This window comes from Pterocles gutturalis, unplaced genomic scaffold (genome assembly GCF_000699245.1).
Source record: "Pterocles gutturalis isolate BGI_N339 unplaced genomic scaffold, ASM69924v1 scaffold4820, whole genome shotgun sequence".
In the NCBI taxonomy this organism is placed as follows: Eukaryota; Metazoa; Chordata; class Aves; order Pterocliformes; family Pteroclidae; genus Pterocles; species Pterocles gutturalis.
In genome coordinates, this window is record NW_010140591.1 from 33,289 (window position 1) to 56,859 (window position 23,571).

Consider the following 23,571-nt stretch of genomic DNA (forward strand, 5'->3'; position numbering starts at 1 on the left):
GTTGTGAGTTCACTACTGTGGATCAACAACATGAATGCATTGCAATTTTGTGGCATAAAGCTATCTCTAACCTCATTAAAGTATTTTTTTCTGTACAGTAGTATATCTAGTAGTATCTGCACATGTAATTTAAATTGAAATTAGACATATTTATATCTGTTAATCCCAGGTAAAGTTTTGTTCTTACAGCACACACTTACAGTCCACCTGAAAACCACTTTGTAAAAGTACTGCTTTGTGTGTGGGTGTGTCAGTGTTCACTGTCCCTTTGAGATTTCTGAATTAAATATATGTCATCCATCCATGGCTTTCTTGCTCTAAAAGCACCTTGAACTCATGGATGATTTTGAAAATCAAACTACTTTTTTCAGCTTTTGACTAAATTATGTTAGGACTTTACCATGTTACTTGTGTCTTCAGCGAACTTCCTAGTATTTGTCCAGAGGCAAAAATGAACTGAAAAGCAATAATATAATAGGGATCCTAGAAAGATTCTTCTGAGCTCAAAGTTTAGAGCATTGAGCAATGCTTATAACTAACTTTCTGGTTAGGACATGGCCAGCTCTTTTACTGTACTCACATCTCATTCCTTTTTTACTAATTTGCTCCTACCGATTGGTTGTACTACTGAAATTGCAATGAGTGCTGGCTGAAAGGTGCTCAGATTCACCGAATACTTTTTCTCTCAGAATTTACTAAGCCATCTATCTGACAGACAGATAGAAGGTTGTATTTTGATCAGAAGTTGGCACAAGGTTGAGTGTTGAGTTTGTCTCCTAATAGGTCAGAGGCTGCTGCAAAGTGAAGGCAACCTTGGGAGCAACAGCATCTTTTACACATCCTTTAAGCATCTCATTTTCTTCCTTCAAGTCTCACTGTACATGATATGTTTTTCTTTCATGGGACAGCTAGATTTAACAAGTAGACCTCATTACTATAGTCTTATCTGGGAAGAATTGTAATGCTCTTTATAGAAGAGGAAGGATACTGAGGGCACCTGGCCTGAGGTGACATTTGGTGGCAACTGCATGAGCTCTGTCTCTGCCCATCTTGCCTCCTTGCTCTGCCAGCACACATCTTGTTTGCATCCCTTGCTTCTGCAGGTGCCATCTTCCATGTTGCTCTTGGTTTGATGTATTGTCTTCATTCACCTCCACTACACTTCTGTCTTCTTTGTTAACCAAACACACTGGAAATCTGTATTTCCTAAAAATTTCCTAGTTGTGCTTTTGGGCTTCCTGCTCCTGCCTGCTCTGTAGTGCTTGGTCCGTGTTATCTGAAGCAAGGACTCCTTATACCCTGTATCTTGTGCAGCATCAAGACAAATGTTTTGCATCTTAGCAAATAGTAATATCTGCATAAACTGTAAACATGGACTTAGAGACTAGGAGTGAGGAAGGGATGGTTGTTCTTAGGGCTTTAATTGAGTCTTCATTAAAGACACAACTAAGATAGTGTGGTAGTTTATTTTCAATTAAGAATTTATGAAAATGTAATCAACTTTCCATGAGATAACTACTACAACATTTTGTGTCTGTTGTTGCGTCACAGATTGTAATGGTCGTGAACTAGGATTTGTCAAGGAACACTGGATTTTTTTAGTGTACTCTTTGACTTGGCCATCTGTGTGGGCAGTGATTCAATATGTCTTTCACAGCAGCTCTCCTGTATCCCTTGTTTTTCACCCTAGCACTATCCGCTTTTTGGAAATAAAAAACTGCTGCTGCAGATTACACTGAAGTCTAAGGAGCAGGAACAAAGAGATCTTGTGGAGATAGATTTTGTATTCAAGACTTTCAGTGCTGTGGCCAGAGAGAAGCTATCAGGCTGACAAATGTGCAGCAGTCTGATTAATTTACCACTGCTGTCTGGATACATGATACATGAACACAATGGAACAAGGAGATGAACAAAAAGCCCAGCGGTAAATAGAAATTGTTGGTCATATAAAAGATAGGGGTCAAATTGCTGAGAGTAGTAACAAAATGTAAAATTTCAGAGTAGAAGGCCTTTCTGGCAAGCCTAGGTCTGCTTTTAGGGCCATTTACAGAGTGTTGGGGTGTAATCCTTTGACTTCTAAACCCAGGTGGGCAAGTCATTTTGTCCTGGGCTTAAATGTGCTGACTTGCACTTACATGTATACATAAGTCCTGTTCAGTAAAGCTAAAACCTATGCCTAAAGTTGAGGACATTTGAATGGTTCAGTGGTTAACTCTGGACAGCAGAACAGAACCTCCGAGCCTCACTGCGGGCTGTGTAAACTTTTTTTGGTGGTGCTCTGTTGTCTAGAGAAGTGCAGCCTGCAATGATGTAAACACTCTTTGTTTATGTATGAACAATTATAGGTGTTCAGCTTCAGCGCACCCTTTAAGCCTGCTTTTTATGAAAGCCCCATGGTAGCAGAATGCATTCCCCACTCAAAAATTGATCTCCTTTTTACCATGGTGACATATACAATGCATACATTTTCTTCCACTGTAGGTAAAATGCGTTCAGCTGGATTTCTTTGTCTCATTGTTTTTGGTGAATGAGCCTTGGTGATGTTTATGGTGTGACTATTTTGTTTTTTTAAGTAAAGAGGAGCATTCACTGGGAAAATTATGCTTGAATGTTTGCAAGCCCATAACTTCTTACAAAGAAAGTGTTACTGCTTTAGAGTCTCCTTTATGAGAGACTTCGTATAGCCCTGTTAGCTGTGCTTAGTTATGGCTTGTCCTGACAGGGTAAATCTGGTTTGCACACAAGTTGGTGGGGGAAAACAAATGAAAACCCGAACAAAAAAACCCCAAATAGTTTAGCCATTCTTTACTCACCACACAAATAATGTGCTTTCAGTAGATTGATTTTTGGTCTTAAACCTGTGAATCTTGTATTTCCTTTATGCATTTCCCTTTATGCTTGTTTGAATGGTATGCCAAACTTGTCATTAAGTGCTGCCTAAGAATGCTATGGTACTTAACCGTACTGTGCTACTAGAACAGCTGTAAATGTTTAACAGAGCACTCATTTAAAGAATTCCTTTATTCAGTGTGAATTTTACAGCATTCCTCCCTGATTCTGCATAAAGCAGTGCCGTTAAAAATACAAATAAAATGTTTGTTTCATGAAAGCCTTAAACGATGACTCTTAGGTGGGTTTGGCACAAATATATATGCAACAATGTTGTACATTCAGATTTTTATTTGACCCCGTGCAACTTTTCAAGACTGAGTTATATTAACGATTTGGTTACCTCTCTCTTTAAAAGATTTTGGACTACTGTGTTTAATCAAACTGCTCTGAGGATGTTCTCCCTTGTTAGGATGCTAAAATAAGTATGATATTGTTTTGAAACCCCTCATGATGTCTATTGTTATAAAATAGCTCAAGACTACAACTAGCAGTGAAATATAATTAACTTTTATTTTGGGGCAATACTCTTAAGAACAGCAGTCTGTGTTTGTCCAGATTGTGACTTTTTAAAGTGAAAGTTTTTTCTATGTATCATTTTCCCCTAACCAAATATTAGATGAAGAAGACAAATGAGATTAAAGCATATGAGGCTAAAAATGTTGATAATGTAGATATACCAAGTGTATGCATCTCCTTCACAATACACATCTTTTTTTAATTGTTTGGGAAGGATTTTCCTTTATGTGCAATCAGTAGTTGTGAGTATTAATAGCTGTTGAATCGTATTATTTCTTAATTCTGGAAGGAAATTAGCTGTGCTGTATTGATGTAGCTGTTCTTTCTACCAGTCCTTCAGGGTGGCTTAATTAATTAATGTTAGATAATATAATTTTTTTTCATTCTCAAAGATCCTGATACTGCTAAAGATTTTAATTAGCTCTCAATTAATAAAAGTGTATACATGCATGCAAGTGTGTTACAGCCTGCATGTATAAACAAATTCATCTTTCAGAGGGGTTTTATTGTTTATCTCAAACACTGGTTGAAAAAACGTGAAAAGAACCAGTAGCTCTGTCATGCCTAGTGTTAGGGAAACCTTATTTCCTATAGATTAGGGTCTTGAAGTTGGTTGACTTTAATGTTTTTTTTTTTTTAAATAAGTAAGCAGCAATTGTAAGGGTTTGTTTTGTTTTGTTTTGTTTTTCCCCTGTGAATGAGATATTCAGAAGCTCTTCATCTCACTGGAATCTGTGGTGTCTAATAAGGAGCAGTCTCACAATGTGGGTTTGCACAGTGGAAAAATTAAGAGGCTTCCATTTTTTTCCAGCTGCATGCATGATCACAAAACATGTATGAACTTAATTATCCTTGAGAACTATTACCTACCCGTTTGTGAAAGTGGTTTGAAAATGCCTAATGGCTTCAAATGTTGGAAAGGAGAAGTCAGGAGAAAAGGAGAGAACAAGGGCAACAACACCCTTTGCGTGTGTGCAGAATAATTGATGTGAGTGCATAGATCTCCTTTCCTTAAGATACCAGGTGTAGAAGGGGTAGACAAAGAATGGAATGGGGAAACTATCAGAGGTCTGGAAGAGGAAAGGTCATGTGGTCAGGTAAGTGTGCTGTGGAGCTATAAAGATGTTTTATGTGGCTGTTGCAAAGGAAGAGAATCATGAGGAAGTTTTGAAGGAAGAACAAATAAATTACAAGAGAAATTGAGTGAAAAAGGTTCCACAAATAGGGAATGTATGTTGGAAAAGGTCTTGGAAATGACTGAGTGGTGAGATAAGGGGACACTGAGGTCAATGCCACAGCAGGAAGTGGGGCAACATATGGCCCCAGTCCAAGGCAGTTCCTTAGTTCTTGTTTAACTTAATGAGCACTGAACTGGACAGCATATGTGTTGAAAATTGCTGTTGTTCTCAGGGACTTTGCTTTACTGGAGCCATAGGAGGTACCTTCAAGGAGACTTGAAGGTCCAAGGGACTGCGAAAGATGTAGCTTTGAAAGAAAAGAGTAGAAATTGTAAGCTGATGGAAATGGCTCAGCCAAGCCAAGGAAATAATTTTTTAGAAGTACAGAGAAGTGGTCTAATTAAACAGGGAACTCCTTTTACTTCGTGTGTTTCTGATGCCTTGGGATGTAAACTGTTTTTAGCAGCCACTTTAAAAGTTATGGTTTATGTAGACTTTATTTGCATTTATATATATCCTTTCATCCGTGCACAGTCAATAATATTGTGCTGTATTAAAATTACAATCAGTGGATATCAGTGAAGAGGTTTTTTGTTAGATTGCTGTTTCACACTGTCTTTTATGAAATCCAGTGATCCTACAATGAAGTTTCTGTTGATATTTTGGTTGAAACTGCTGGCATGGTGTTATACAGTCTTGCTGGACTTTCACTGTTGAAATTGAGGCTTGTAATACCAAAATACATTTCCTTTGGTAGTAAATATTTAAAGAGGCCCTTACCATTTCCCTAGCTGCTTATGCAGTAGTGGCTATATAGTTGTGTGTGCAGATTACCTCCTGGAAAGTGGTCTGAGCTGGGAAGGAGGAGGAAAGGGAATTGCAATTTTACTGCTCCGGTTTGCAGCAATACCCCAGAGAGGCACTGACAGAAACTGATGTGAGGGAGTCAGTTTATGAGCTATAGAGACCTACAGAGGAGGCAGCTCAAGGACCTTTTACTTTTTCTGCAGGAGCAAAGTCTATATAACGTGGACCTGTCTCCTTATCTTTCCAAGTTGTGAAGCACTTTTCAAAATATTACATATTTGTTATTAATTTTTAGTAGTCGTCTCCCTCCTGCTGGTACCCTTGCTGCCTGCTTCACATGCCATTTTCAGTAAATCTTCACTGTGTAAACTTCAATGTAACAAAAATAAGTAATGTCTCAAGTCCCCTTGCCTATTCTTTCATGTCAACAAAGTTTATTTGGGGCATTTCTAACGATCTTCACTAAGAGCAACGACAGTAAAAATGCAATTATTTTCCTCATGAACCATGAAACCAAACTAAATTGTAAAAGTATGAGGGAAGATGGTGTGGTATTATAAGCCAAAGCCTACCGTGCGATTTTGTTTAGAGAAATGCTGGAGGCTTTGAAGTGTCAAATAGATTCCAGTTGTGTAATTTGAGGTTCAAATTGTATTAACATCCATACTTAAAATAAAATAATACCATTTGCTGGCTCGATTCCATTCATCTTCAATAAAAGTGAGTCCATAAATGAACATGACCTTTGTAAATGAAGGTTTCAGGTAAATTTCAGAACCTTAACAGTTACAATTGTGAAAAGAAAAATATCAGTGGTTTTGTACATCTTGGCTAATGTACTTTTTAGAACACAAGTATGGTTCATAACCAAGCAGTTCAGTTACCTTTTATCCTTTAATATATATTCCACCCCTCAAGACAGGGGAGGTTTAGGTTAGAGATTAGGAGAAAGTTTTTCACCCAAAGGGTGGTGGCACACTGGAACAGGTTGCCCAGGGAGGTCGTGGATGCCCCATCCCTGGAGGCATTCAAGGCCAGGCTGGATGTGGCTCTGAGCAGCCTGGTTTAGTGGTTGGCGGCCCTGCATATGGTGGGGGGGTTGAAACTAGATGATCACTATGGTCCTTTTCAACCCAGGCCATTCTATGATTCTATGATTCTATGAATATGCTCATGTCTCCTGAACTTCAGTAGCACTCTGTGCATGTGTCTGTGGGTAGGCTTGCTGTAGTATGTACCTACTGTACAGTTAACATATACTGCATAAAACCTGGACTTTGAATTGTGATATATGTCTGTGTCAAATAGCTTTTGTAAGGCACCTTTTGGAACTTACTCACCTGCTGTCTACTAAGTTCTCACTCTCTTCTTGCTTTTATGTTTCTTAAACTCTGCCTAGTTTCCAATTACTGTATTTTTATTTTAAAAATAATTTACTGCTTTTCTTCCTAGAAAATATGGGCAGAAAGTACATGTTGTTGTATGATGTATTACATCAAATTAAAGCTGCTGGACTTGAGTACGCACCTCAAAATTCATTCTGTCTTATGAACCATCAGGACTGGATTGGGAGCCCTGGAAAAGAAAGAGGGCATTAGAAGAAGCATATGGAGATAGCGAAGTGTACATGGGTTTATTAATGGACAATTCCAAATCTGCCTGCACTAAGATGTCAGCAATTCTGTATGTGGAAAAGAAACTTAGAAAACTATTTAGAACCAGGAGAACTATATTTGTAGTTATCATTTAGACGTGCTTATAGCACAGTTCTTTGTACTGGAAACTTTAGCCTTAAATGAGGAAAGCATAATACCAACCAGTGCTGTAGAACTCTTAAAGGTTATACAAATATATATGCTCTAAGATGTGATGAAAAAAAGCAATTGGGGAAGTGACTGGTCACCCAGCTTAATTTAAAGGCAACCACACTTAAAGTATAGTTTTGAGATCTTGGCACATTGCATGATCTATTGTTAGTTTATTCAGACATGACAATCCTTGTGGTTCTTTGCCACCTTTTTTTTTGTTTTGAATGTTTGAAGCAGATATATTAGGGAGAAACACCATCTTTGCAATGCTAATAATGCCCATAAAAACCTCATTTGCAGCCCTGATGAAGTAAAAATGTTGACTTCTCTTGGAGAAAATACCAGTCCTGCCTAGTGTTTGGCTACTTGTTCCATATAGAAAATAGTCCAAGTTGAGTTGATAGTTTAACACAGATTTGTACTACAGAAATCAGATGACTGCCAGCCTCACTAACCAAATGGATTTTAGCAGTGCTTCTAGAAAACAAGCAAGCTTCTAGGTAGGCAAGCATTTTAAACTTTAAGTTTTAAAGTATAGGATGCACGCAGCTGGTGTTTCTAAATGCTGAATTATACATTAAATTTGACTAAGCACTTCTGATTGAAGCACAGTTTGGGTGGATGTTAGGTTGTGCCTCCAGTTAAGCCTTTGCAGCTGCTTCTGAGCATCTCTGTCTCTAAATGCTATTCCCTCCTTTGGATAAAGATTTTACTTCTTCTGAGTCTCTCCAGTACTTTTAGCAAATATGAGATCAGGTCCCAAGAATCCCAGTGAATCAGCCAAATGCTTTTCTGATCTGATTCACATCTGGACACCATTCATATCACAGGTGGAAGAGGTGCTTCTGGTTGCCTTTATGAAGGTATTCCCAAACAAATGCAGAAGGCAAGGTGGGCTTTTTTCTGGGGGAGTAAAGGCAGTCCAGAAATAAACTGGAAGGCTGTGAGAAGTAATGCTTTTATAAATGGAATTTCTTGAAGAGGAACTTAAAAACTGCAAAACCAAAGAGAAATGAACATTTTCCACATATATGTATCCTGTATTTTACAATTTTAGTAGTACATTTTGTGTATTCTGTGATTTTAATATCTCTAAAGCCAATGTGTATTGAGCACATTGTACACCAGTAAAGCAAATGGACATATGCTAGTACTATTCAACATTTTTTTTCTTCTTTTTTTTTTTTTAGATCACCTTTTGCTGCTGTCACAGATTACTCAGTAACAAGAAATAATGTCATACAGCTCTGTCTGGAACTAACAACAATAGTACAACAGGTATGAGACCATCTGCTTAGCAGTTTATTTTCTCATAAATTGTAAATGGCCAGTGCCTTCTTCAGACAATTTTTTGTTACTCTATCTATATCACTGTCTAACAAAAATAAGGGAATTTTAGTATTTAGTGAATGCTTTATAAAAATTTTGCTTCCTGGTTTTATAATACTACTTTGGGTTGTGCTGTGTATATGCTTCTGCGTATCTCAGTAGCAAGATTATCCTTGAGTTCTCTAGTCTAATATCATCACTGTATATTTGTGAAATCTACTTGGTAATTTGCGTAATTAATTTCTTATATTTTGTCTTTGATTTTTAATTGTAGGGTTCAAAAGGTCTGTATGTACTGGAGTTTAGTCATCTGCTCTTTCATACAATTCATATCCTCTAGACACCTGTTAAGACGACACAAATGCACATGAGGCTAGAATATTTAGTATATATTTTTGTACATCCTACCTTCAAGGAATCCAGAAGTAGGTACTAAGAAGCACTTGCTTAACGGGCTTCATCTGGGAGTCCAATCTAGAGAACCTTCCTCACCCTTCTGTTGTTTCTCTGTGTGTGGTTCAGGTCTGTCCCCATCTTTGCCTGTTGTTCTGCTGAAACTGAAAATTTTCTTTAAATCTTTATATTTTTATATTAATACCAGTTTATGTGAAAGTAACCTAGGAAGTTAAAGTAGTCCAGTTCAGTGTCATCACTTACCCTCATGCATGCATTTCCGAGACTAGTCTGCTACTGATGACTGTGAAGGGCCTTGATACCATCTTATACCATCAGATGAGCATACGGTGCAGTGGTGCCCATCATGTGGAGGGAAAAGAGTCCAGAGAGAGTTGCCTCTCCTGGCAGTTCAGCAACAGCAGAGGGAAGGGGCCACTGCTGCCAAACAGACCTTCAAAGCAGTGTTTTCACTTGAGAAGACAGAGTGTAGAAGAAGGGAGAGAGTGAGCTAGGTAGGAGCACTGAGAAGACTTTTTCTGGTTTTCAGAAACGTCACTCCAAACCGAGAAAAGCTAAACTTCTCCTGTGGCCTCTCCTCATGACTTTTTATGATGATACTCTCCCTTTTATAGAAGAAATACATTTTTCTCTGACCCTTTCATAAATGTGTCCAACTAACTGACTATTAGTTCAGTTTGCCTCCCACCTGAGTTTGAGAAGAGCAGTATTGCTAGTCTCATGTGTTCAAGCTTGGGAAATTAAGGTTTCTCACTTTTCTATATTATTATTAATAATAATAATTTTCCCTCAATTATGTGTGGGGTTTTTGATGTGGAAATGTAGCATGCATGGGCTGTTCGCTCCCCACAGGCCACACAGTCCCAAGGGCTGAGGGGTGCCCCACCAGTCCTTCAGCCCCCCCGCGCTCCCCACCAGTCTTCTCGCCATCACCCCGCCTCAAACTGGGACAGAGGTGCCAGTGGTGGTGGCTGTGGAAGAAGAGCTCAAGCCTTTTTTTTGCTGCCTTTTGCATGATGCATATTTTTTATCTATTCTCCTGTGGCTTGTTGTGCCCTTGTTAAGCTGTGAGAAGGGGTCAGTACTCTGGGAAAAGGGGACATAGAGGGCATCCCTTCCCTTTGGCCAGACTGCTCACTTTCCACTGAAGTAGCTGTGCCTCACTGTCTGTTTTTTTTAATTGAGGGGAAGACCCACCTGATCCATTTTCATGTGCCCACTAGTAGTGAGAAAGTGGATAGAATAGCAACCGCTGCAGTGTTTCCCAGGAATTAGCTCAATGTTGGTTCATTTTCTTACGAATTCATCCCTATCCATGATACTGCTAATTCACTATGGTGTAGGTAAATATTTCTCTATGTGTATTTTTCAGTGTGAATGAGAGCAAATATTACTATTTAATACCTTTGGAGAACAGCAGTTTTATCTTCACCAAAACTGACATGATTCCCCAATCAGAAAGTAGTTCAGTATATGAATCCATACTTTGAAGTCAAAAGGAGCATTTATGTGCCTAAATTTAAGCATGCTCTGAAATTGAATTGGGTTGTAGTCGGAAGAATGATAATGAAAAATTCCATTACTAGTCCCAAACACATGTGGTTTGATCTCTACTTAAAACAAATGCATTCCAGCATAGCATTTCAAAATGTCTTCGCTGAGCTTTTCTTTTATATGATCACTGAACACAATGAAACTCCTCATTGTGCTTTCCTAGGGGTGTAAATTGAATGTTTCAGTATCACCTTATTAGGTGTTTTTTCTGTCTGAGAATGCATTTTGTTTTGTATGCAAAGTACTTTATAATACTTCACTAACTTACAATAATTTATAATTTAATTAAATTTTTGTTGTTTGTTTGTGAAAGACCTACAGAAGGCAATGTTACAATTGGTCTTGTAACAGTAGCTAACAACAGATTTTCATAAAGCTTAATGGTTTATTAAAAAAGTCTACATTTTCTTATAGCTTTGACTTTTTTTTTTTAAGACATTCATACAATTTAAAAATAGAACTCCAGCTTTTAACTCAGTAACTGAGCACTGGCAGGACTGAAAACTAGGGGGTTTTTTTGGTTAAGTTACAGACAACGTTCAGATTTATTAACCAAAAAAATGATTCTTTAGTCAAGATGGAGGATTAAAAGCTAAAATTAATCTGGCTTCTTGAATTATTTGCATGTTTTGAGGCTAAAAGTGATGTCAGTGTTTCTTCATAGAATTAAGAGTTGTTGGGTTCCCTCCCCCAATTATCAATGCTAAACGGATAACGAGGAAAAGAAATGACCGAATTATGGCTCTTTAAGTATGAAGCCTAAGAAAATCTACTGGTTGTCTGTGCTTTAACCTTTAAATAATTAGAAAAGTTGGAGTTATAATACCTACTTATACACAGGCTTTGGAATAAAATGCAGAATGGCACATACTTTGCTTTAACCATTTCATTTTCTATGCGTGTTGCACATTGCCCAGGACCCAACTAGCAGGCCAGTGTGCAGTGGATATTTGCCAGTGGAATCAGGTCCCCCAGAGCACTGCAAGTTATTATTGTAACCTGCTTTGCGTTCACACTAATCATTTGCTTCTATGCAGCTGTTTTATTTTGGCTTAGGGATTTTTTTTCTCCTCCCTTAGGACTTCAGGATATTGTTTCATAGGAACTTCCTGCAGGTTTTCACTCTTAATACCATCCTCCTTGCTGATGGCTTGTTTAATTCAGGGCTTGCATTCTTGTTTCATTTTTATAATCAACTCTTCCCTTGCAGCAGAACACTGTAGGAAAAAAAAAAAAAAAAGGATTTAAATAACAAACAAAGCCAGAAGACTGTGGTGATTTTTGCTACTATTCCTTTGCATTCTCTGCCTTTCTCTCCTACACCTCTCCATAGGAGCATCCCACAGGAATCAGAGGCTGAGCATTATCTGTACTCTCTGTTTACACTTAAATAAGTAAAAAAGGCCTGTTCCTTCTTGATGGAACAAGATAGGTGTTAAAGGGATGTAAGTGTACAGGTTGAGGGGAACGTGTGTGAGATTGTTTTGGGTTGTGCTTTTTTCCCCTTTTGGTTCATTCATGAATTTAGATTTGCATCAGCAGAAGTGTTCCGATCACAAATGCATTGAGGAAGAATGTGAGTGACTCCTTGTATTTACGATGTTCATTAAAGTCTTGCTGGTGACTTCACTAGTTGGGTCCTCAGCTTCAGAGTGTGCCAGGAACTGGTCCTCTTAAGTGTGCTTGTTTCTTTTAGAAAGGTACCAGTAGCTACAATGATAACTGTAAGGAGTACAAGATTTATTTCTTTCTTAGGCAAGCTAGGTAGCTTTTATTATCATTCTCAATACCCTTATTCCTCAGGAGCCCATTAAGGTTTCACTGAAGAAGCTTTCTTCTTTAGAATTAAAACACTGTAAATCTTGGGAATATCTGAAAAGTCTAATTTTATATTGACTTTGTAAGTTATCAGACATTTAAAGAAAACTTTACTGCTGAACACCGTAGTTCTTGTTGCTTTTTAGCAGTGATCATTAGCAGCGCTCATCAGGTTTCTTACTTTCCTTAATCAGATTTCACAATGATTTGCTGTGTTTATTTAGTTTTAAAACCACTCATGTTTATCTCGCAGCTTTAATGTCTTGTGGGATTTACTTAGCAAGATGTTCCAGTAGAAGCATAGCTATAGGCCTGCAAATGCTTCTTTATAAAAGCTTCACTGCAATTACTTCTCTGCTTAAACACCTTTTCAAAAAGGGACTGTGTGGTGGAAGCAATTCTGATTAACGTGGTGTTTTGCCAATCAATGAGGCTGCCACAAAGGACACAGGCACCAAATTAAGGAAGTAAGCTTATTTTTACTTATGTTAAAACTGATAAAATAATGAGAAAAATAATACAGTGAAAATAAATTAAAGCAAGATAAGGTAAAGCAGCAAAGTAATAAGCGAACTACTATAGCAAGCAGAAAGTAAGGTAATGCACCTAATCATCACTACATAGAGTTAGTGATAGTGATTAAGAAAGATACACCACCAATTGCCCTAATAATACATTACCATCATCCAGATCTGCATTCGCTGGGGAGCTTGGTTGCAGGGGAGATTTAGAGAACCCTTCCCTGCAATTGGGAAATCTCTATACAGTGGGTCCTCTGTATAGATGAGGCTTCCAAATTTCCCTGAAAACATTCCCCACTGTTATACAGTTGAATAAACAACTTTCTGTCTTAAACTGTGAAAAACATCTGGTGTGGTTTTCTCCTTGTTAACTTCCATCTTGAGCCTGGCTGGGGCAGGAGAGGGGAAATAACAAGAACAAAAGAATCTACTAATCTTGATTGTGTATCTCTCAACAAAGCTTGTCATGACTTGCCACATTCCTTTACCATCTGTGGCGATAGGGCACAATCTGTGCTTAATTCTGGCTACTGTTACACAATTTGCATCTTTCTGCTGACGAACCTTACACAGCAAGTGTTACAGCAAAGGTCTGTTAGCGTTACAACAAAACTTTTATAAATCGGCATATATTAATATGGTAATACATTGTATATGTGATCAATATTGTACATATTAGATATATTGTTAGTTTGTGAGGTTCATCTAGAGGTTAGCTTTGGTTCAGGGTCTCACTGCTCAGGCCCTACCGTTTCATGGGGATGGAGATGGAGAACAGTGACACGGCTGACATGGATCTGGCTTTCACTGTTGTCACAGAACATACTTCTGACATTGTCTGTCTCACAGCTGTGTTTGGAGGTAAAGTCAGATTTTGGATGACAGAGGGTGAGAATCTGAGCAATGCAATTTGGAAGGTGGCGGCTAGGATGGAAGATAGCTGGGAAAGACCAAGACAACCATCCACAAGTACTATATGTGGACATATAGGCACCTGGGATTTTGAGCTAAAAGCCCTCATACAGAGCACATACAGAAGTGCTCTGTGCACTGCCTCAGCTGAGTTATTTGGAGCTTATTGTCCATTTAAAGATGTTTGAGATTCAAAAAAGTGAGTGTCCATATACTCCATGCCCTGATGGACTCATTTCCCATGATTGAGGCGTAATCTTTATTGGGCTTCTTGACATTGCTATCTTTCAGATAAAATATGTTGAAAATAATCACAAATTATTTTTTGAGTAATGAACTATTTTTCTACAACATTGCATTTTTTGTAATCAAATGGCTGTAACTTACATGAGGAATGTTTCAAATGTTAAGTCTGCACTAAGTGCAGGCTTGTTTTCCAGTTTAAAGGATAAAAAGGGAATTTACTTTTTTAGCCTCCTACCTCAACTCAATATCCAAATGCAATAGTATAAAATGGGTTGTATTCATTTTGTTAGGATAGTATCAAATGTGAACAGAGAAAAAATAATATCCTTCATGCTATTGTTGCAAAGTATCTCTCATAATAACTTCTATCACAATTCCTCATTTTTGTTTTTAAGTCCTAGTTATTAAGGACTTTAAGGACTTGCTAAATATAGCTTAAAATTTTTGAATTTTAGGTCAAACCAAGTAGCTAATTACCTCAGGTATCTTTAGCTAATAAACTGGCTTTAATAGTTTAGTGGTGTGAATGTTTGTTTCCTCATTAAAGTTGCTTTGCGCTTCCAGATTGTTGGGATTTTCAAAGTAACATGTGCTTGATGGAAACAGTTATGTATTAAATTTTGAAGTTTTAAATTTAAATTTTCAACATTATTCATTCCACCTCAACTTTGTTATCAAATGCTTGCAGGAAAATCTTTGTTAGCCTGGTATGGTAATAATCCCCTCCCTCCTCCCTTTTTTAAATAAAAAATACTTCATAGTGAGGGGGCCACTTCTTGTAATTTTAAGTATATGTATGCATAATACACTCTTTATACAAAATGCCCTGTTTCTGATAAGTGTACAAGTAGGGGGGTAGTTGTACAAGTCGATAGCTAAATAGATGTGAAAACTTAAAATGGAACAAAAAAAGCCCCTCTTGAAAACAATACCCAGGCAATATCTGCCTGTAGTAGATGGAATCCAAATGGTATTCATATGAGAGTGTTATAACTCATTGCAAGTAACACTGACAGAAATTTAGACTCACCTTCTATCCTTCAAGTGCTGCTCTTATGCAAGATGTTCTGTTGCATAAGGTTCAAAACAGTGTTCAGAAGTAGTGGTGTTTCAGGATACATATTATTCTGTGCAGCTGTTTCTTTACATTGAGAAGTCAATGTATGATATGTACGGTAAAATAGATTTTAAAGGATTGTTGGAAATATGAAACTGTTTTTTGTTTACAAGAAGCTAAATCAAGGTAGTTTCAATTTGTGCTCTTTAGCAATGTTTTTTCTCTTTTTCATGGTAAGAGTAACTTATTTCTCTATAGCACACTTTTATGGAAAATTTCAGATGTAATTTAATGTAATGTAAAAAGTGCCTAAGGTGCTTAACATTGATGCCTTTTTTCTGATTCTGGTAGTTTATTCCTGCTATTTTATGATACTTTTTTCCCCTGGAAATGGCTTACTTGTGTATATATTGTTGTCTTTTGATGTAAGTTTTGGAATCCTTTTTGAAACAGTATTAGGCACAGAATAGCTCAAAGGTTAAAACATCAGTAATAGTCTGTAGGGATTAATGAACCACTACTAGAAATAATTTGTTGCCTCATTAGTTGTCACTGAGATATATGCTTTAAAGAGTTTTTTTTCCTAAACTTGTGTAGTCTGTAATGTGACATTTTCAAAGTAGCTTATGAAGCCACTGCATGCTTTAATAAAAATCCACCCTGTGAAGTCCTGTGAATTTGTTAGCTGTGGGGTTTTTTTCCATTCTTAGAGAAAGTAGTTTATTTTCCTCATGGGTGGAAGAAAAAAACAAACAAACAAAAAAAACCCCCCAAAACCCAAGAAGTTTGCTAAGTACATAAGAAGTTTAGTGGCCAGAAAGCAAAAATGGGCTGGTGCTTGCTTGGCTTTTTGATTTGATTGTTTTTTTCCAGATTAATGACTGACAGCCTCTGAATATGGGGGAAAATTAAACACAAAGCAGAGTAATTTGTTGAAAAAAAAGAGTGGTCTTTTTGATAGGGCATATGCTGATAAACCAATGAAATTGTTAAATTTTTCCAAGAGAAGGAACCTGAATGGGTCAAGGTGATTGATGGTAAAAGAATCAGGTACTCTTGAGTTAGTTCATGGATTCATAGAAGCACCTGCAGAAAGTAGCAGAAAATCGGTGGAAACTGAGATAAAGTGTAGACAGAGGGGATAAATGTAGTTTAGTATCTGTTTCCTTTAAATAAAACTGTTTTTTCTTAGACTGATTGTTGTGGACACTGTCAGCGTGTGTTGAGTGGCATCACCATGCTTCCTGTGTAATTCATTATAAATGCTAGATTTTATCATTAATGATGATGGATTAAAATTATATTTGTCATATCAGTAGAAGTGAAGACTGAGACTGCATTTCTTTTACTTTGGAAACTGATTTCCCTTTCCGGAGACAGTAAAGACTCTGTTCCAAGTGCATCAAAGCAAGATTTCAATTCAGTATAGTGAATTACAGAAAATTTGTGTTGCTAGGTAGCTAGTACTAGCCTTGAGCATGAAAAAAGTGTAGGGTCAATCTTTATTTCAGGAATATAATGTGAAGTACATGTGTCTTTGCTTAAATCAATTAAAAATATTTAAGAATTTCACGTGATCCAGTGTGAAACATTCAAGTCCTAGCTGAGCCTGAAATGCTATCTACCTAAATATCATTACTTTTTCTCAAGTTTGACTAATTTTATTTCCTCTGTTGTCATAATAACCACCTAAGCACTATATGAAACAAGAAACAGTTTGCTGCAATTGTGTTTTATAAACCAGAATTCTTTTTCATGGCAGTGTTAGAGGAAAAGCAGAAGTAAAAAATTAAAAAGTTATTTACATCTAAATAGTCTTGGAACTGACATTGAAAACTTAAGAACTGCACAACACATTGTGCTACAAACTATTTTGCATGTCAGTAATAAAATTAAATGCATGATGCTTATTTTTCTAAATTAGAGGTGTGGAAAGAAGGGTGTTTTGACTTTGGTTTTTTTTTTCCTTTGGGTGGAACATTTTTGCCTCATTTCCAACCTCTTACCCGGTAATAGTTTCAGTGGATTTTATTTTTGCCTGGTGAGAATGTCACTGCATAGAGAAATCGCCCTACGAGCTGAAATTCAATTCAGACCATTTAGGCGCTTAGATTCTAGCAAGATATATGTGCAAGTATCAATGTGATTTTAGTCAGTGCTAAAATACTTGCTGCTATGGTTTCTGACCTAATGGTATACCATCTAATTTTAGAAACAGTGTAGCTGGAAGAAGTGTTACTCTCTATATGCAAATTAAGAACAAATATGTGACCAGATCCCAAAGGAAAGCAAGATGATGTCTTTTACAGAAAGGAGGGTAGAAATAATTGGAAATAGAAAATTACTTCAGAAAATAGAAGAGAAGAGCTGAGTGTACGCATTGCATCTCTCCTAATCCAACAAGCAATTTTTCCCAGTAGCTGCTTGATCTGTGGGTGATTTATATAAGTTGTATTAAATTTTCACATGAAGTATTCTGTTACTGTGGTGATAGGTGCCACTCCACGCAGATTGTTTAAATAAAATTAAGACAATTCTTTGTACTCAGTAAACTGGGTAATTGCTATTAGTTTGTACACAAGGGTTATGAACTTACAGAACTGCATGTTCATTAAATATTCAGGCAAAGGCTCTAGACTTTTAGAAGCATTTGTGTAGGTTGCATAGGACATGTCCTTTTATGTAGCATTTATGTAATAGTTTGCATTATGTTTTTTACAATAGAGATTTTTTTCCTCTTCCCTTAGTATCCTAAGTGGTGTGTGCTCACAATTCTGTTTTCCCCTGTCTATGTCAGTTCTTACGCATGTTTTTGATGGGGGAGGACAGAGTGGGATGCTGCAGATATAGATGAGCTCTAGCTTCAGTGAGGAGGGCCAGGGAGTAATAACAGAGTGAGGATGCCCACGCCACCCAAGTCGCAGAAGGCATAGGCAAGGAGTGGGAGAATGAAGAACCACCCACTCTAGGAGACCAGGTTCGAGACCTGATCTAAGGAGCCTGAAAGTGCAGAAGTCCATGGGACCTGATGAGATGCATCTGCAGGTCCTGAGGGAACTGGCAGATGAAGTTGCTAAGCCACTATCCCTGCTATTTGAGAAGTCGTGGCAGTCTGGTGAAGTTGACACTGACTGGAAAAGGGAAAACATAACTCCAATTTTTAAAAAGGGAAATAAGGAAGACCTGGGGAACTATAGGACGATCAGTCTCACCTCTTTGCCTGGCAGGATTACAGAGCAGATCCTCCTGGAAACTATGCTAAGGCACATGGAAAATAAGGAAGTGATTGTTGACAAACCAGCATGGCTTCAATAAAGGAAAATCATGTCTGTCAAATTTGGTGGCCTTCTATGATGGGGTTACAGCATTGGTGGATAAGGGAAGAGCAGCTGACATGATCTGCCTGGACTTGTGTAAAGCCTTTGACACTGTCCCGCATGACATCCTTGTCTCTAAATCAGAAAGACATGGATTTGACAGATGGACCACTCAGTGGATAAGGAATTGGCTGGATGATCACACTCAGAGAGTTGCAGTCAACAGTTTGATGTCCGAGTGGAGACCAGTGATGAGTGGCATTCTTCAGGGGTCAGTACTGGGACCGGTGTTGTTTAACATCTTTGTGGGAGACATGGACGGTGGGATCGACTGAACCCTCAGCAAGTTTGCTGATGACACCAAGCTGTGTGGTGCAGTCAACATGCTGGAGGGAAGGGATGCCATCCAGAGGGACGTGGACAGGCTTGAGAGATGGGCCTGTGCAAACCTCATGAAGTTCAACAAAGCCAACTGCAAGGTCCTGTGTGGGTTGGGGCAATTGAAAGCAGAAATACTGGCTGGGAAGAGAATGGATTGAGTGCATTACTGAGGAGAAGGACTTGGGGGTGTTGATAGATGAGAACCTGAACATGAGCTGGTAATGTGCTCTTGCGGCCCAGAAGGCCAACCGTATCCTGGGCTGCATCAAAAGAAGCGTGACCAGCAGGTCGAGGGAGGTGATTCTCCCCCTCGGCTCTGCTCTCATGAGACCCCACCTGGAGTACTGCGTCCAGCTCTGGGGCCCCCAACATGAGAAGGACATGGACTTGTTGGAGTGAGTTCAGAGGAGGGCCACAAAGATGGCCAGAGGACTGGAGCACCTCCTATATGAGGACAGGCTGAGAGAGTTGGGGTTGTTTAGCCTGGAGAAGAGAAGGCTCTGGGGAGACCTTACAGCAGCCTTCCAGTACTTAAAGGGGTCCTACAGGAGAGATGGGGTGGCACTCTTTATCAGGGAGTGTAGTGAGAGGACAACGGGTAATGATTTTAAGCTAAAAGAGGGTAAATTTAGACTAGACGTTAGGAAGAAATTTTTCACTGTGAGGGTGGTGAGGCACTGGAACAGGTTGCTCAGAGAAGCTGTGGATGCCCCATCCCTGGAGGTGTTCAAGGCCAGGCTGGATGAGGCTTTGAGCAGCCTGGTCTGGTGGAGGGTGTCCCTGCCCATGGCAGGGGCGTTGGAACTAGATGATCTTTAAGATCCATTCCAGCCCAAACCATTCTGTGATTCTATGATTTTTATGTCATAGACTCAGTGTCAGGAAACTTCAGAGATTGAATAATTGTACCATAACTGGGAAAGAAAGCAAGTATTTCTGAATGGCAGTGGGAAGAAAATCGACAGGATTTGTGTGGGAAGTGAAGAGGAGTTGAAAATGGCACCCAGGTTGTGAGCCTGTGGGACATAAGGTGGTGGAGCTGTTGACAGAGATACCGAAAAATAGGGGGAAGCAGGGAGGGTTTTGGGAAGAGACATGGTTTCAGCCTTTCAGCATACTGTGTTAGGGTTGGTGGCAAATATCCAGGAGGAGATTCTGAGCTGTGAATGTGAACAGAAGGGACAAGAGATCTGTGACTCATCTGCACAGAGATGATAATTAAAGCAGCATGGTTTTCGGAGGCTGCTGAGCAACAGAGAAGAGGTTGCAGAAAAGGGGAGAGCTGAGGATAGACCTCCCTGGGACTGTAGCAGTTGGAAGAAGGAGGAACAGACATGATGGGAGACTCTTTTGGAGCAGCTCAGTGGGAAGAAATTCAGGGAAAGCACGTATTCTGGGAAGTTCACTTAGAAATACAGTATGGGTTTTTGACAATCTCTGTATAATTTTAAAAAATCATTTTGTATGGCAGCAGCCAAGGATTACCTATGCAAGCACTGGGTTGTGGCATAGTTTAAGAGCAGCTTGCTGTTGCGTTTTAGGTAGTGAGACAGGAAAAATGTATTTCCTCTTCTCTCTCTGTTCCAAACATTTGTAATTATCAGTGTCGCTAAGGCCCACACCTTTTGTATCCAAAGTCCTGCTTAGACCTCTTACAATCAAAGGTGTGGTGAAGCGCTGCAGGAAACCTCTGCCTGTGTCATGCTTTTAATTCTTTGCCTGTTGCCAGAAGAGAACATTACGTGCTTACCAGCTTCTGAAGCTTTGGAGGTATTAAAGAGTTTTTTATTCCTTGTTTTTGTGAAGGGGGAGTGGAGAGGAGGAGGTTGAACAGATCTGTATATCTGCCAGTTTGTATTTTTTTTATTGCAATAATTACCCGGAGACACCTGTAGATCACAGCCTGAGCAGAGTTCCCTAATATCCTTCAATTTGCTAATCATTATGCTCTACAGAACGCAGCATTTTGCCATAGTCTGTATTATATCGATCAAGTTTATTGTTTCAAAGCTGTCATTGTTTTAATCCTGACATCAGCTATATTAGATATATTTTTCATGCATTTTCTAAGTAGTGAAAGGCTAAATTGACTCAATTTATCTTATCCTTGTACCTGTTTGGAGATTATGTACTGCTGTCTTGGTCTGAGAAAAGTGAAGAAGGGTAACAATAAATTAAGGTACTATGAAAGCTCTGAAACTTTTGCCTTCTTCATGTGTTGGCAAAGCTTTACACTCTGTTGTCATTGTCATTGAGAACTTTTGTGAGAACCTTCAGTGATGACTCCAGCAAACCTCAGTCTTGTGGCTCTCTTGCCATAGCTGAATTGGGCAGAATTCAAACCAAAGGAGCCTTTCTAGAGCCAATGCCATGAATTCTCTAGAGCTAGTGATGGTTGAAGAGGCTCAGAGTGGGCTCCTTGAAGCCAGAGCAACTTATTTTTGATGGTGTGGTGCTGAGGCTGATGGGAGTGGGAGTTATGATCCAAGCATTCTCAATTTAATTATTTTTTGTTGTTGCTAAGTAGCAAGACCAACAGACCGTCCATTTGACATATACTGGTATGAGAGGATTCAGTTACAGTTTTAATCAATTTGAGAAGCAAAGGAATTTAAAGGATATCTTGGCTTAATTGCAACCAATGGCTACACTGCTTAAGAGAGATTTTATACCAAAGGTTTGGCAATGCATGAGAGTCTGAACCCTTTTTTAGCAATCATGTAGTTCATTATTTTTGTTACAGATAGAAGACTGGATTTACATAGTTTAGAACATTTTGCATGACTTCAAAATAATGATGACGTCAATTCTATCCGACATCTGTTTTTAAGCAGTACACAAAATCTAGCTGTTGCCCTCTTAAAACTAGATGTGGAAAATGTGTCGGATTGCTCATGAAAGATGCATTTCCCAGGCAATTTCATTACTGCTTTTAAAATTGTGTTCCTAGTCTTACCTGCATTATATCAGCAAAACACTGGTAAAAAAAGTGCAATATATGCAAACACACACATATAAATTACCTTCATGTAAATTCAGTTAGACTGCAGAGGAAAACAAATGAAAAAAAAACAATGAAGAAGCTCCAGCAGAAGCAGCTTGAAAGCTGCCTGGAGAACGAACGCTCTCTTGTTGGCAAGCTCTTGTTCTTTGCAAGTTGCTCCAGTTGACTACCTCTGTAGCACCACACAGTCTGCTTTTGAGAAATGCTACTATCGTATCAATTCACAAAGGCCATTTTTGGGCTAACGTGTTACCTGAGAATCCGGAGATCTGGTTTTTGTTCTTGACAGTCATGTAACCTGCTTCTGTATCAGTTCTGCCTAGGAAATATCCTTGCCTTGGAGGAAAAAATAAATTAGAATGACTAAATATACATGAGCAGCTAAGGCATTCTGCTGAACAAGAAAATACAGTGAGAGAAGTCTATGCCCTCTCTTGAACACTCTGATCTAAGGATTATTAGAACTGCTGAAATGTTTCTGATTTGTTCCTGAAAGAACTAATAAGCATATTTCTGCAATTCTCCCTTTTTGTATCCCTTAATTATTTGTATGTATGTATTTTATTTTCTGAGCTAGCATAATATTATTCTGAAGTTAAGTCATGGAGCTGACAGGACCTTAAGACTGCCAAGAAGAGTACAGTGCAGCAGCTGCCTAGAATATGTAGCAAAACCACTAATAATAACAGTAGTAGTAGTAATAATGATGGTATGTTTCAGGATTATAGCCTGCAAGTATCAAGAGGAGAAGTGTGTGACAGATAATTGCAATAGGTAATCCTGACAGGTTGCCGACTCGGGCTTGTAAACCAGATCATATATATGCAAAAATAGAAGTGTTTTCTGCTGAGTATTATCCCATAGTTACAGTACTGGAGAACAGCGTGAACACTATTTCCCTTGGGATATGTATACGATCAGTAGGATGAGTTGGGAGGTCTTCTGCATCTCAGTATTTCACAGTTTGAGTTGAGAATTAATCAACTAGGGTGCGAAGAAAAGGACTAAAGAATAAGAAAAGTGCTGGTGTAATTAGCTGACCCCATTCCCTACTTCTGTGACGTACTAAGACAAATGTTTAAAAAGAGGGCAGTAATAATGAGGGAGAAGAAAATAAAGTAGAAAAATAAAGCATCATAAGCATTGCTTTTGAAAAATAAAATCCACAAGTATTTTTATTTTATGTGTTGCCTCATGTGTGAATTGTTTTAGCAATGTCTGGGGCTGGATGGGGTGAGAGGTGTACATTTTGCAGCATTGTCACCAGTCAGTGCTGTCTTACTCAGTGGATTAAATTTAAGTGTCTTTAGTAATTATTACTTATGACATTATGATAGGATCTTTTCAGATTAGACTTGTAGTTTCTGTAGAAATAATGCAGAATTGTGGTCATGAAGGTCAGAAGTTCTGGAAAATATATAACTGATTCCTCTCAGTTGCAGAGCATAGGTCTTGCTCATTTTAAAAATAGGTTTTAAAATTATACTGGGATTGAAAGTGCAGAAGAATCCTCTTCCTGATTGTTGTGGTTTGTTCTTGCTCTTCTTATCTTCCTCCCTTACTGCACTTTTTTTCTTTTTCTTCCAGTTTTGGACCTCATGTTTCCCTTTTTATTAGGATCTTAAGCTTAGTTTCAGCTGCCTCCACAAAGGCCACTTTTTCCTTTTTAGGTGCATGAGGCAAAGCTGAAAAAGAGTGTCCATGAGGATGTGATACTAGTAGTTAAGTTGTTCCATCATATTCCCCTTTTTTTTCTCTTTCTTTGGGGACGATACTGTCCCATTTTCCTCTCTGAAACTGATAATGGCAAATATTTG

General features: G+C 38.4%; 1 protein-coding gene across 1 annotated transcript in view; it reads left to right on the forward strand.

The window, feature by feature from the left end:
- Positions 1-23,571, forward strand: part of LOC104469274 (connector enhancer of kinase suppressor of ras 2-like) — a gene marked incomplete at its 3' end in the record, with an annotated part of 71,481 nt that overhangs the window by 21,117 nt on the left and 26,793 nt on the right. Inside the window, exon 4 of the mRNA XM_010083724.1 lies at positions 8,392-8,479. Coding sequence (XP_010082026.1) covers positions 8,392-8,479 — 88 coding nt within the window. The remainder of the gene's footprint in view (positions 1-8,391; positions 8,480-23,571) is intronic.